Genomic DNA, 14,921 nt, shown 5'->3' with positions numbered 1-14,921 from the left:
CTTAGTAGTAGTAGTAGTAGTAGTAGTAGTAGTAGTAGGAGGAGGAGTAGTAGTAGTAGTAGTAGTAGTAGTAGTAGTAGTAGTGAGTGGGTGAGTGAGATAGCAGCAGCAGCAGCAGCAGCAGTAGAAGTAGCAGCAATCGTAGCAGCAATAACAGCTGCGGCAGGAAGCGCAGAAGCTGTCGTGATAGTTAGTACCTCGCGATTATGCCGGTTTTATGTGCTGGAGAAGAAAACAAATGAGCCGCGTGCGTGACCCGCAACCGTCTTGACCTAGCGAAGAACACCTTTACCGCATCGCAGCGGCAAGGAACTCATTAGGCGAGGAGTGTCAAGAAAGGAGAAAGTCCGCCGTCACGTAACCCGACGCAAGCGATTAAAGTCAAGGCTATAGATGCACGTCTCCCTGCATTCTTTCGCTGATCCTAACCACGTCCCACCAAACTAGCTGTAATGCGTGTGGCCGTACAAAGGAAGACAGCCACGACGGAGGACTCTGGAAGTAAGCGGGAAACCTGGACGCACGTACGGCGTCGATTACTTCAAAATGCGTTGGCGAAAACCGGGAAAACGAGGTCGCTATGTAACAAACAGCTGAGTCTCGACGAAGCGTGGCTCGGGCCTTGTAGTTGCAACGCGCAGCACGTTAACCCGTGTTCAAAGTAACAACGAATCGCGCGTTATCATCCACGTCACGGCCACGTTTGTCACGGCGTTCCCGCAAGTTCCAAGAACCGACTAAACGCCGAAATAATAAGAAGTTGGACGTTCGAGCAATTCAGTGGCATACAAGCCAGTGACGGGCTTGACGAACTATAATTCATTATCAAAGCTGATTTGCGCAAGAAAGTGTGTTAGCCACACCCAACGACTAATTGTTCCTCCTCGTTACATTCATTTATTATCACTAATCTCTTCCGTTTCTCAGGTTCGTGTAGCTCCAACAAAGACATTGGAAAACCAGCGCAATCGTTTGTGAGACGTACATGCGTAATTACGGTGGGGCAGTGAGGCACCCAGACAACTCCCCACTTATAGACACGTGTTTACTGAGAACAAGGCTTCCCTTTTTTTTTTCCTGTTCTGTGCGAGGTCACCCGTCCGTGAAGATGAGGACAAGGCATGACGATGATGAAGTGTGTGCGCATTCCATGTGCGCGCCATCGGCTATATCGTGGCGAACGTCTTGAGCAGCACGATGACGCTCTTGGGGACCCTGGTGTTGGAGGGCAGCTTGGGGAGCTTGGGCAGCGCCTTGCAGTACTTGGACTCCGTGGTGTAGCCACCGCAGAAGATCTTGAGCGCGTTGCCCAGGATGTGCTCGCCGGCGTTGCGAGCGAACAGGATGGCCTGCGGGTCGCCGCACTTGTCGCGCAGGTTCTTCTCGCGACACTGGAACATCTTGGTGTAGTCGCTGTTTTTGCATAGCGTTGGAGAAAGGAGAGAAGGAGACGCAGCATGTTTAGGGCGCTTTGCTCTGTTGTGTCTATTTATTTGGTACTTACGTATTTATTTACTCATCCTTACCTCCTTACTTATAGTTACATGTTTAGTTACCTACTTTACTTACTGACTGCTCACCTGACTGACATTGATGTACTAGCTCATTGATTGATTGATTGATTGATTGATTGATTGATTGATTGATTGATTGATTGATTGATTGATTGATTGATTGATTGATTTTGATGAAACTGGAAACGTTGGCAACTAATGTTTCGCCATCTTAACCACAAACAATACGTCACCTCATTATTAAAATATTATAACTTAAGGTGGTATGAGAGTGTTCAGGCTATTCAGGCACTATTCGCAAACGCGCATAAAGAGTTATTAGAACAAAAAAATGAAGAAAGGAAGAACAGAAGAAAGGAACAAGTTACTCAGTTTCAGTCGATTCAGTCGAAACTTCAGTCGATTAATTAAGAAAGCTTATACAAGAGACCCGAAAACAAAAGTATGTTAAATGTCATTACCTACAGACAAGCTATCATTGTCATTAAAAACTATTAAAGTTTTTATAGCAGATTATTGTACTTACGTGTTACTTCACAGATTCAGAAGTTTTTCTACACCGAATGCGCGATCAAGGCGATTGTGGAGTCGCCGGCGAATCAGAAAACACAAGAAAGTTTTAATCAGCACGTTTTAGCGTCCTCATTTTCGCGGAATACGTAGCAGACCTAGCAGCGTTTCGCGGCGGCATGTGGTGACCCTGCATTCAAGCTAGCATATAATGCTGCAACGCGTCCTACTGTTGTGCGAAACTACTTGGTGCTAAAAAAAAAAAAGCTATACTAGGACGAAGGTGTTCGCCCCTGCATAGACCCCTCGGCAAGTGTCGAAGGAGCAAGTTATGAAGCTTTACGGCAGCGGAATTTTAATAACTACCATGACACCTTCGACAGGTTGCGCGTAAATTTCCGAAAGTAGCCCTAACACCTAATGGAGAGAACACTTGGGGAAGCGAATCGCATTTTAGCTACGGGGTTCCACAACTACATTTAGTTTTCCTCAGGCGCTTTCCCCAATAGAGGACCGCGTCTGGCGTAGAAATGTAGTCCGTGAACGGGAGTCCTTGGTTAGAAAATATCCCTGCTGCTCGGCTAACACGCAGGTCTGCGTTTCTCTTTTCTTTGTCATTACAGCCGAGCTTATGTCTTCACGAGACGGCTTTCCATGAATAGTGGAAATACCGTGGTATTGGTAAGTCCAATTGCTATGTACGCTCGTGCTCGTAAGATGTCCTTTTAATGAAACGGAAAATTATCTTTTGAAGGATATAACAAACGCTCTCTCTTTTTTTTTTGTACAGAACTACAATTAAAGGTATTTCGTGCTGATTAGGCCCTAACCAGGTGAGACGTAACGGCAAACGTGCACCACACAACAATGCGGGGCTACGTCCACTGCTTCCTTGAGCAGAGCACCTTGCTTCTTGACAGAGTTGCCCAATCTGTCGTCCGGTGTCACGAATAAGTCGGCCGGAAATGACGACGTAAACTTGTTACAAATGAACTTCCTGACCGCATGACCGCCACCGGTGTAGGGCGCACGGGTTACTGTCGTTCCGGACCAGAGACCACTAATGGTCGTGTCCCAACGGTCGGGCGTTCAGTCTACCGTGAGGACAGATGTCTTTTCGACGTTGTGGCAGTGATCGTATCTATACGGCAAGAATAAGTGGAATGGTAATTTCTGTATCACCGAAAGGGGAGCGACGACAAATCACTGATGCCGTCACATGTTGTCACTTCGAACCACGTGTGACAACGCGCTTCTGCGCATGCGCAATTGGCAAGAACGCCAAAGGCGTTTTGGCTCGAGTGCCGAAGAGTACACCGAAATGAGAGAATTCTTTAACGTACAAGAAACACGAATTGGTCCCAAAATACGAAAACATGTGTTGGTGCACGCGCTGGTGCGTGTGTTTGTGTTTTGGTGTTGGTTTGTGTGTTCTTGTGTAAACAAGTGTGCGAGATCGTGTCGCGAAGCAGCGACGACTGTTGCTCACGTTTACTTGTTATAAAATAAAAGTAATGCACTTTAAACGCATCGCATAAGGTATTTGCTCGGTAAATCAAAAAGAAGAGCTCTAAAACCTTCGAGACGAGTGGGAACGGTTTTGCACTCAGACGTTCTTGCTTTCCCAGAGCCGCTGTCTACAGGCGCCCGAAAAGCGACAAATAATTGAACCTTACCAGCAGCCGTAGCGGATGCGGTTCTTCGTCTCGGCATTCCTGGAGGTGGTGAATAACTCCTTCTTGAAGTTCACGATGCACTTGTGGATGGAGTCACCAGCCTTGTTCAGGCACTTGGAGTGCTGGAGGAAACCTGCGGGAACACGTTCCAGCGTCTCAAGCTTGATGCACACCGCTGACAAGGCTACAGTCTCAATCATTGTTAATAATCGTGTGTAAACCCACATCGCTTTTCATTTTCCATTTCATATGTGTGCGGACATATCAGGAAATGCCCACGAAGAGAGGCAAAAGGAGACTGTCAGCTTCCTGACAAGGCCTAATAACACCACGACAGCGAGGGAAGCGGGTTAACAGTTGTCTCCTAATGCATATGCAATAAAGTATACGTAAATCAAAGTAAATAACGTAAACGTATATCAACGTAAATCAATAAATAAAAGCTGCACCAAGCACACTCGCTTCAAGAGGACAGAGAAAGAAAAAAAAACAGGAAGAAAGATAGGAAGAAGCTAAACAACGAAATCAAAGGAGAGAGGGGGAGGGGGGGGGGGCATACCACAACACATCACATGAGACTCAGAGTACGAGCATTACAGACGAGAGTCGATAGTCACGTGGGTGACATGAATTCTAGCGTAGCTTTGGGACCCTCTCCTCGAGTTGATCGCAACCTTTGGGAGCAGAGAAATCATTAAGCGCAGCTCCAGCTCGAATCACTTGCTGGAACTTTCTCAGCGGCACACAGCGACAACTGTGGTAAGTTATGCATTCGAATAGCAAATACTCAAGCGTTTCTCTGTACTCTACACAAGTGGGGCACGAAGGGCTTTGCCACACGTCCTTGTCGGCGAAGACGATTTGTACATACACGCATCCACAATCTGCCGTCTTGAAGCAAAAGAAAAGAAAGAAAGAAGAAAACCTCCTCGCAAGAGGAAGCAGATAGCATTTCAGGTTTCGATGAGTGTGTGTGAACACGTGGTGCTCAATTGTGTGTACTGCATAGCGGCGATGTACGCGTGTTCTTTATCCTAAAGCTTGCTTCCCAATTATCGCTTAGTTTTTGTTTGCGCGTATTGAGTGGTTAGAGCAGTGGCACGAACCAGAAGAACGTTTCCCGTACATAGAAGTCGCGCGTACTATTTGTTTCAAAATATTTCGTGAATCTAATGCTCTTCAGACACTATAGCCTCACTGCGAAGTGTGAACTGCGCGTTACAAAGTGAAAATTGTGTAATGCGCGATCGATTACTGTCTTGGTTTTCTTTTTTCGGTATTGACGGCAACCTTAGAGAGCGGGCTAGTGAAGGACTGGCCATCTGAATAGAGGTAGAAAAATAAAAGGCGGGGAGGTTAAACAGACGGTCAGGTCCGATTTGCTAACCTTCACTTGGGGAGAATGGATAAAGGGATGAAAGGATGAAAGCAGAGAAAGAAGGGAGAGAAATGGGTGCCGGCGCGTATAATTTGCGATCCTTCGCCCCCAGTCTACGTCGCGTACCGCCGACTCGCGCGTTTCAGAGACATCATTTCAGAGACACCCGCGTACTTAAGTACAGGTGCACGTCAGAGGACCCCACACGGTCCAAATTATTCCGGTGTCCCCCCAACTACGGCGTGCCCCATAATATCAGATCGTGATTTTGGCACGTGAAACCTTATAACTTAAACTTAACGCGATCGCGTTCCAGGCGTACCTGCGTGCTCCTCGTGAGTGGTGTTGCACCTGCGGTCGTTTTCCTCCCGCATGGTGTTGATGGCGGTGAAGGCGGTGCCTCGGTAGAAGCCGAGCAGGCACCGGTCGGTGAAGTTCAGAGCGCACTGCAGCGCCTTCGCTCGCTTCCTGCGTCCAGTGGAACAGGCGGCGGCATGCGGTGGATTACACCGTCTTATACGCACGTGTTGCTCGTTCAACGGCTTATACAAGGGGCATCTACGAACACCTTACCGCGCCCAGGCAGGGGGAGGATAATCCCTTAGCGGATAAAGATCAAGTCACGTTTCGGTGCGCTGCCGCGCAAGCTGTGATCGTCGATTAATGCTAGCGTATTTTTGTTTTTGTATTTTTTTTTCTAACGATATGAATACTTTGTGCCAACTTAATCGAAAAGCCCAAACCCTTTCACCTGTCGAAGTAGCATGCTGTAGCGCGAACAACGTTCTTATCGGTCTATCTTTCATTTATTTGTCCCGAGAGAAACGAAGGTAAAATACATTTCTGAGTAAAATATTGAAAATCTAGAACGTTATCAATTTCGCTAATCTGTCAGTCTAAGAGTGAGGTAAAGATCGAACATCCATTTATTTTGACCCTTTCGCAATGTCTATAAATCTAGCACCAGGTTATCTTGCCGCCCGTGTTTTTTTCTGTTTTTTTTTCTCCTTTCATCCTGGCTAACCAAGCATCTGCGTTTCTCGCTGAGACAGGCCTGTTGATTCAGTACTTTGACAGCCCAATCTGACAGTCTGTAGCTTTACTTAACATTTTTTTTTCCTTTACTCCCTCCCTCCCCCTCGAACAACACTCGTAACCTTAACAGACAGATCACCCTCGAGTTGCGATGACGTCACTCACTTGCAGTAGTCAGCCATCTTGGAGGCGGTGTCTGGCAGCTTGGAGCTGAAGCCGAACGTGAGGAACTCGAGGTTGCACTTCTCGGCATCCGAATCCTCGCATCCTTTGCCCAAGCTCACGACCTGCGCCACGGCTAGCGAACGAGAGTAGAGACGATTGAATATGTTCACAGAATGTTATCAATGCTGCTCTACGCGTGTAGTTGCTCTCAACTTGCGACAGTTACGCAGGACCTTACATGTAACTCATTTTGGATGTGTTTTAAGTGTATTCTTTCAAATATTTCTGGCATTCCGGCATTTTTTTTTTTCATTTGGAGTGTTTCCTATTTCACTCCAGTGCTGAATTTTTTCCGGCGTATGTGGGCTTTTTTTTTAGGCGAATTATCACCCGGCGTCGGTGTGTCAGATTTGAACCGCCCGATAATCACACCGTTATCATGGTTGAGTGAATCGGTGGATTATCCGTTATGACAACTGTTGCTAATGTCTTAGCAATGTCGCCAGGTCGTGATCCAAAGTACTCCCATTTAGCAAAAAGTCGTTAAATGATGATGATTATGATAATGGTAATGATGACGACTTGCTGGGGAATTTCGTATTTCTCATGTCCTAACTGTTTCTAGACGTCTTCCTTATTATTGGCTCGCAGGACGTCGAAGTAGACGTACGTCGGATCATTATAGTGTGTTAAAAATAATAATAAAGTTGAGTTTTTGTGGTACTTAATTGCCCGAGTGATAGTAATACGAAGGCTGAGAAAGGTAACCCAGGCTGAAGCAGACAGGCTCCAGACAGCAAAGGCGATTGTTTGGAAGGTTGTTGTGCACGAAAAAAAAAGATCTCTAAATTATTTCCGGGCCACTACGAACGCAGCGTAGATTAGTTGCTGCTATTTCACTGGACTTCTTTCACCTCGACACTTTATTTTTGTTCCCTGGCACATGGAAGCACCCACTGAAACCATCTAGCTCCCGAGACATCGCTGCTGCTAGCGTTCTTACTACTTCAATGTCTTAATGGTGCCTTGCTCGTTTTTCCGAAAGCGAAAAACGATTTTCCGTGAATCCCACAGTATGTGTGAGTGTCCTCGTTTCAGTTCACGACCAAAAGCGCACTGAACCACGCTCGAGAAACATTACAGCCGTCCCCTTCCGACAAAACAGAATGCTTGGAATCTGGTCACAGCCGACGTCAGCCCGAGTTATTCTAAAAGCACCAGTGCGTGTTCTTTTTTTTTTATCATCGATATTGAATGAAAAATTCCATTCGTTGTCAGTAGCCTTCCTCACGTTTGGTCGGACAGATTTTCTTCGTGCGTTTTCTTTTTCTTCACCCTTTCTACGCTTTCCCCAGTGCAACTTAGCCAACAGGGCAGTTACTCTGATGAACCTCTCTGCCTTTTCATCTCTTAATTTCCTCTTTCTTGAATGCATACCTTACACTAAAAGGCCACCACGTCACCAAGAATGCCTACCAGTACAGTCGAAAGTAACGATCAAAATATACATCTCTTAGATGGACTATCGTTTCACTGAAATGTAGCCCTGAAGAAAAGTGAACGGTTCGATGGTACATATTCTGTGATGGTCATTGTGACCGCGGAGGAGAATGCCACAAGTGCGTCGTACCTGGGCCGAGCATGGCTTAGTTTGCTAAACCTAGAGGTCCATGTCTTCTCCTTTGTACTCGCTTCGCACTTGCTATATGTCCAGTAAAACTTTCCTACAACTACAGTAGCAACTATGAAAGAGAAAAATCACGTCTTTTGGCGCATTTAGCCGGAACTTCAGTTTTTCAATGTGAACGTTCGAAGTTTGATAGCGACTGAAGTGCCATGTTTTCCTCGACCTTTAAGTTTTAACTTTGATTTTAAGACACACTTGAGATTATCACCTATTACAGGGAAGTTACTATGAGAACACCTTATGATGACGCAAGAAATTGCGCTGGAAAACCGGCATGACAACGTCTCTCTACTAAAGAAAGGTTTCGCATTTTTTTGACGCATGCTCGGCGAACATCTTCCACTTACCAGTTCCCACCAGCGCAATCCCAAGTAAACAGAAGAGTGCGGACTTCATGTTTGTGACTCTCTGTAACTCCTGCGTTCCGCTGGTCCGCAGGTGTTTGAGTCACACGAACAACTGTGGTTCTTGGCAGGTCACCCTAAGAACTCGCCGATCTTTTCAAGGAGACCTCCGCCAGCAAAACCTGGCACAGGATTGGATAATAGTTGCCTTGGATGAAGTAACGGAGGCGGGTTGGCCCTCGACTGCCTGCGGTTTTTTTGTCGCACTCTGAAATCTCATCTCTCGGTGAGCAAGGACAGAAACCGCGAATCTCGACGACCAAGGCGAGCGGCTGCCGGAATTGGCTCTTTCGCGACCCATATCTGTTTATCGGAGCGATCCCCGCGCAAGGATCTTCGTTTATGCGCTATTTATCGATATTCGGTTCTGCTACCTGCATTGGCTAACCTTTACTGCTTGCACCTGAGCTTCGCTGCAGGCCTTGCCGCGCAGAAAGAAAAAGTCAATCTAACGCCGCCAATAGAAAAAGGACAAGGTTGAAAGAAGGGTAACGTGTCTTTACTCAAGGTGCAAAGAATAATTCGCTTAGTCACTTTCAGTCTCCTAATGTCATGAACTGAACTTCGCAATTCCTGAGCCCTAAACAGCAATTCCTGGGTTCAGCTAGAGAGATCGAGTTTTCGCAGAGAGTCGTGCCAAAGGAGTAAGCATCTGTCATAGAGTGTAGGCGTGGAACGATAATACCTTAGCTAAAAGCAGAGAAACGCCTGTTCTCGCGTGTTTTCTAACATTAATAGCATCCTGATAACGCGGAAAATCAGATAAAGAACCGGCTCTAGATGAACTAAGAATTAGCCGCAAAGCCTTGAATTCACCGCCTTCAGTACACTTTGTTAATGCGTAAACATGAATCAACAATAAGCTCATTGCCAAAGCGAGCGCGAGCGATTGAATTAAATACCTGAATGGAAGCAGTCAATGTGGAATTAGCCTCCTCGCGAGCAGTGAGAGGGAGAGAGATCGTGCAAACATGGCTGCGTCGTGGTATCACAAACGCCTGGCAAAGATAATAGTATATACAAAGTATGGGTTCGGACTAGATGAGGAAAACATAATTGAAGAACAAAAGATACAAGGACAAAGTTGAATTTCGGTTGTTCTTATTTTTCTGGCTGGTTACTTTTTTTAACGGGAAGCATTGTTTAACCTTATACCTATACCCGTGTTGAAATAATCTCAGCGCAGTCTCGGATTGAAGAAGAAGCGTCTCCTTCCTGGAGGGAGCCCATGCTCACGAGCACGTGCAGCCAGGGGCTACCTGAACGGCAAAGAATAAAAGAAGGTGTGATGCTTTGGATCTCGCTTCTTGTCAGTAAACCGTACGTCATCTAAAAGATTTGATGCCGAAGACCCGGGATATACTACCGGAGACCACTGAAGGCTACGAGTGAACTGACCATCATGGAGAGGCTGCGGTCGAAGCAGACGTCGAGACGATCTCTGAACACCAGGCTTATCAACGAGGCAGGAGCTCTTTTCAGCGATGAAACAGCCACCGTAGATCAGCTCAACACTATTTACGGACGTGTCAAGGTGAATAACGATGAGCTGAACAAGATCAACGAGGAGCTAGAGAGCCACATAGTTGATGAAGAGTTTGAGCAAGAATACAACACCGTTGTGGAATACGAGGACAACGCTACCAGCGTCATGACTGAACTACTTATAGCAAGCGAGACCATGCGGTCACGTCATCAACACCGGAGCTTCAGACTTCGACAGTCAGTACAGCGGGAGTCTCTGGAGCCAAGCTTACCATCGCCCCATTTGCTGGTGATTTATGTCGATGGAACAACTTCTGGGAACAATTCGAACAGATGATTCACCGCAACGGAAGCCTCACAGAGATGGACATGTTTAACTGCCTGAGGTTCTTCCTAAGAGGCGACGCAGCCTCAGCTATTTTGGGACTGCCTACAACAGAAACTTGCTACAAGGACGCCATCGATATACTGAAGAAGCGCTTCGGCGATAGAACGAGACTCGAACAGGAGTACTTCTCCAGGCTTCGTACTTTGCCTTCGGTCCGTTCAAGTGACCCGACAGCTCTTCGCAAGCTGTACGAACAGATAGTCATCAACATCCGCGGACTAGAGACCTTGGGAGTGAGCAAGATGTCCTTTTCCCCAGTGTTGAGCGACCTGTTACTGCAGGCTTTACTACACGATATAATGGTACAGTACCATCGGTCTTGCGCCATTCGGGCGACAAGTGATAGCAGTAATGCAGCGTCTATCACGGAGCTGGAACGCCTATTAAATTTCCTGTCCATCGAGTTGAAGAGCTTAAATAAAAGCCAGTTTGCGAATCCAGGAAGGGAGAATGCGCCAAACAAATCTCGCCATTTTCGTGACTCGAAACCCACGTCTTCAGTTCTCCACAACAACACTACGAAAGTACCCGAGAACTATGTGTTTTGTAAGTCGAGTCAACATTCCACGGAAGACTGTGCACTTGATCTCCCACTATCGCAAAAGAAGCGAATTTCATCAGGAGACATGAGGTGCTTTCGATGCACGACTAAAGGTCACAGGACGAGTGATTGTAGACGCAAAGTTGCCTGCTCTACCTGCCAAGGAAGTCATGCGACGAGTGTGTGTGATCCGCAAGATGTAAGCCAGAAGTCACGGGAAAACGGCAGAACTGCCAGAATACCAACAAGGAATCCAAGCATAAACACGATTGTGTGCGCATTTTTATGGAAAGATCGGCGTACCATCGAGGATTCATCGACGAGCGTCCTCCTGCAGACGTTCCGAGCTTGGGCAGTGACAGACGTCACCTGTCAATATATCAGAGGTGTCATAGACGGTGGCAGTCAGCGCAAATTCGTCACAGAACGGCTATCACGACAGCTGAAGTTGCAGTGTGTGGGCTCTACCAATCACTATGCTCAATACGTTTGCAAGCAAGTCGAATCGAGCAGCGCAGAAGCGGCGTGTTGTGCAGCTCCGTCTTCGGAGCCAGTTCCCAGATATGGTAGTTGTCTTGCAAGCGATAGAAATTTCACACATATGCCAAGGTATCGAGGCAAGTACAATCAGCTCACCGTTCGTCGCGGGAATTCAGAGGTCTAGAAAGGATATCGCTTATCACCGACTATACGAATCCGTTGTCGGGGAAGCAGGCAGAAGCGTTCTCATCGGTTCCGACCAAATGTGGACTGTGATGACGGGTGAAGTCACTCGACGCGAGAATAATGAGACAGTGATTGCTATCAACTCTAAGCTAGGGTGGATGTTTCAAGGCAACACCAACTGCATGGCATCAGATATAGTAGCTTCGCGGATCGTGGTCTGCGTACTGAAGAAGAGTGTACAAGAGAGCGAAAAATTCCTTCGCTCATTTTGGGAACTCCAGAGCGTGGGAATACCAGACGCCGTTGACAATGAGAGCAGGCTCAGTCCAGTATTGATGAAATTCGAAGAAATCATCACTCTTAGGGACGGAAGATACGAAGTGATGTTGCACTGGAAGGAAGACGCCGAGCTCTCGGACAACAAGCAATTCGCAATAACAAGACTTTGGGAACTTATCTCCCGACTGTCGAGCAAGCAAGGACTTTAGAGAAGTATGACAACACCATACGGGAGTACCTGCGGGCTGGACATGCGGAGATTGTGGAAAGGACACCCTTGGAACCGACAAAAGTTTATGCCGCACAGGGAAGTGATCTGAGAGCACGCACTAACCATAAAAGTCAGAATAGTTTTCGACGCTTCTTCGCACGCCAAAGGGTGCTTCTCATTAAATGAATGCCTCGAAAAGGGTGAAAACCTGTACCAGGACCTGCTGAAGGTACTATTACGCTTCAGAACGCACCGTATAGCTCTGGTAGCCGACATTGAGAAAGCATTCCTTCAAATCTCAATCACAGAGAAGGATAGAGACGCCTTTCGATTCCTCTGGTATGGAGAAAAAAAAGCACTGCGTTTCTCCGAAGAGGAGATTCAAGAGTGGAGGATGACGCGACTGCCACTCGGAGCAACATGCAGCCCCTTCCTACTCACGGCAACTATACTCCATCCCCTAAAGAGTATGCCTTCAAGTAAAGCCAGTACCGCGAAACTTCTCAGCGAGTCATTCTACGTAGATGATTTAGTGGTTGGAGCAGAGTCAGATGAAGAAGCACTTCAAATCTGCCGCGAATCCGAAGAGATTATGCAGGAGGCAGGAATGACGCTAAGGAAATGGACGACCAACTCAGATGGTCTGGTTAACGCATTGAAGCATGAGGAACAGTCGGCAGGCAAAGAACTGGCTGTCCTCCACGAGACAAGCATGAAGCTACTTGGAACCACATGGAATCTGTGCACGGATACTTTCACTTTTTCTTTGAGGGGCCTTCTCGAATTTATGAAAGAAAAAGGTGATACCAAGCGGTTCGTTCTTCAAGCTGCTTCACGGGACCCAAAGGGATTTGTTGCGCCGTTCACCAGTGCCATCAAGATCTTCTTCCAGAAATTGTTGACATGTGGAATAGGCTGGGATGAGCAGCTACCTCAGGATCTGCAAGAAGAATGGCATGAATGGGTGAGCCAAGTACCACTCTTGCAGAATATTTCCATACCACGTTATCTTGGCAGCGGAGCCAAATCACCCTGAGTGCTACAGCCTCGCGTATTTTGCGACGCAAGCCCTTCGTCATACGGCGCCGTGCTGTACATCGTACCGAGCTGCTCAGTGAGACCCGAGTTGTTGATCGCAAAAGCACGTGTGGCACCTATCAAGACAACGACACTGCCACGGCTGAAGCTTCTAGGAACCTTGATCGGCACAAGGCTACTTAATTACGTCTCAATTGCCCTCACTGACTTTGAGATCCACAGCGCAATGTCGTCGGATTCCACAATTACGTTGTCATTGATAAAAGGTGACGCAACGAAGTGGAAGCAATTTGTGTAGAACAGAGTGAAAGAGATCAGGGGAAAAAACGATCCTTCTATGTGGAAGTATTGTCCAGGACAGCCGAATCCTGCTGACCTACTGACACGTGGAGTTTCAATGGATAAGTTCTTGTATAACCGTACGTGGCTACATGAACCAGACTGGCTAGGCGAGTCAGAAGGTAGCTGGCCACTACAACCCCCAGAACCTATCAGCACCGACGATAAGATAATCTGTGAAATGACTGCCGTTCACGTTGCGATCTCCGGTGCGACAATGTCGACATCGATTCTGGACATTGACAGCTGCAGTAAAATCGAAAAGCTGCTCAGGGTCACGGCATGGATATTCAGATTGATAAAACACTGCCGATTCAAAAACAGAGCGCACACTGATTTTCTAGTAGCCGAAGAGATCACTGAAGCAGAAAAATATTGGATCGGGCATGTACAGCAGCAAGCCTTTAGCGCAGATATAAGTTCGATTACAACAGGTACATCAGCAAGGACAACCTCTCGCATCAAAGACCTCAACCCGTTCTTGGATGCCGACGGCATCCTCCGGGTGGGCGGGCGCCTGTTGCACCTTGACGCATCTGAGGAGGTAAAACAACCAGTCATCCTCCCGTACGATCATCACTTTTCTACGTTACTGACAATGCGAGCACACTGCGAAACACTACATGGAAGCGTGAGAGACACCCTATCACACTTGCGAGAGCACTATTGGATCTTCTGGGCAAGAACATTAGTGAAGAAAGTCATACACGGCTGCTATACGTGCAGACGTTTCAGAATTGGCCCTGGCGACGCTCCAACTGCTCCTATAGCACGTCAGTGTGTAAGGCCGACGAACTCATTCGAAGTCACTGGAGTTGACTTCGCAGGACTAATATTTGTTGTGACTCAAGCCGGAGAAATAAAATGTTACATAGCGCTCTTCGCATGTGCCACATCACGAGCAGTGCACCTGGAACTGGTTTCCAGCATGACCTCAGAAGCATTCCTCATGTCTTTACGACGCTTTGTAGCGCGAAGGGACCTACCCCGCGTGATTTATTCATACAACGCAAGAACATTTAAGAAGACGTCCAAAAACTTAGAGAAGCTTTTCAAGTTGCTTTCCCAAGAGCACGTAACGGCATACTTGAGCCAGAGGAGTATCACTTGGAAGTTTATTCTTCCCAGCACACCATGGTGGGGCGGCTGGTGGGAGCGTCTGGTCAGGACGATCAAGCTTCCACTGAGAAAGGTTCTTGGCAAAGCTCGACTTAACTTTGAAGAGCTGACGACTGTGCTTACGAAAGTCGAAGTGGTCGTGAACTCCAGGCCCTCACCTACGTTGAGTCGGACAGCGAAGAACCTGGCGCATTAACACCAGCAGACCTCATCATAGGACGGAGACTAATAACGCTACCACAGGGCAGCAACGACGTGTCAGTGAACTGTACGCGCACGGAAGCTGTCCGACGACACGCCTACAGGAAACTCCTAACTGAGAACTTCTGGAAGAGGTGGACGAAAGAATATCTGCTGCAACATCGATCAGGTCACTTTTCCCATGGGAGACCCACCAACGAAATAAAGGGAAGATATATCGTTATAGTCCACGCCGAGAAATTACCTCGACAAATGTGGAAACTCGCAAGTGTTCTTGAAGACTAC

General features: G+C 47.2%; 1 protein-coding gene across 1 annotated transcript; it reads right to left on the bottom strand.

Annotated features, from left to right (window-relative positions):
- Positions 1-1,074: 1,074 nt before the first annotated feature.
- On the bottom strand, positions 1,075-3,900 carry LOC142588801 (uncharacterized). The gene is made up of 2 exons (XM_075700620.1): positions 3,701-3,900; positions 1,075-1,413 (listed from the first exon to the last, which is right to left on the bottom strand). The coding sequence occupies exons 1-2, from the start codon at positions 3,898-3,900 to the stop codon at positions 1,167-1,169; spliced, it is 447 nt and encodes a 148-aa protein (XP_075556735.1). The 3' UTR covers positions 1,075-1,166.
- Positions 3,901-14,921: the final 11,021 nt, after the last annotated feature.

Source organism: Dermacentor variabilis, chromosome 7 (assembly GCF_050947875.1).
Source record: "Dermacentor variabilis isolate Ectoservices chromosome 7, ASM5094787v1, whole genome shotgun sequence".
NCBI lineage: Eukaryota > Metazoa > Arthropoda > Arachnida > Ixodida > Ixodidae > Dermacentor > Dermacentor variabilis.
The sequence above is the reverse complement of the archived record's forward strand: the minus strand, read 5'-3'. Positions and strand labels throughout refer to the sequence as shown.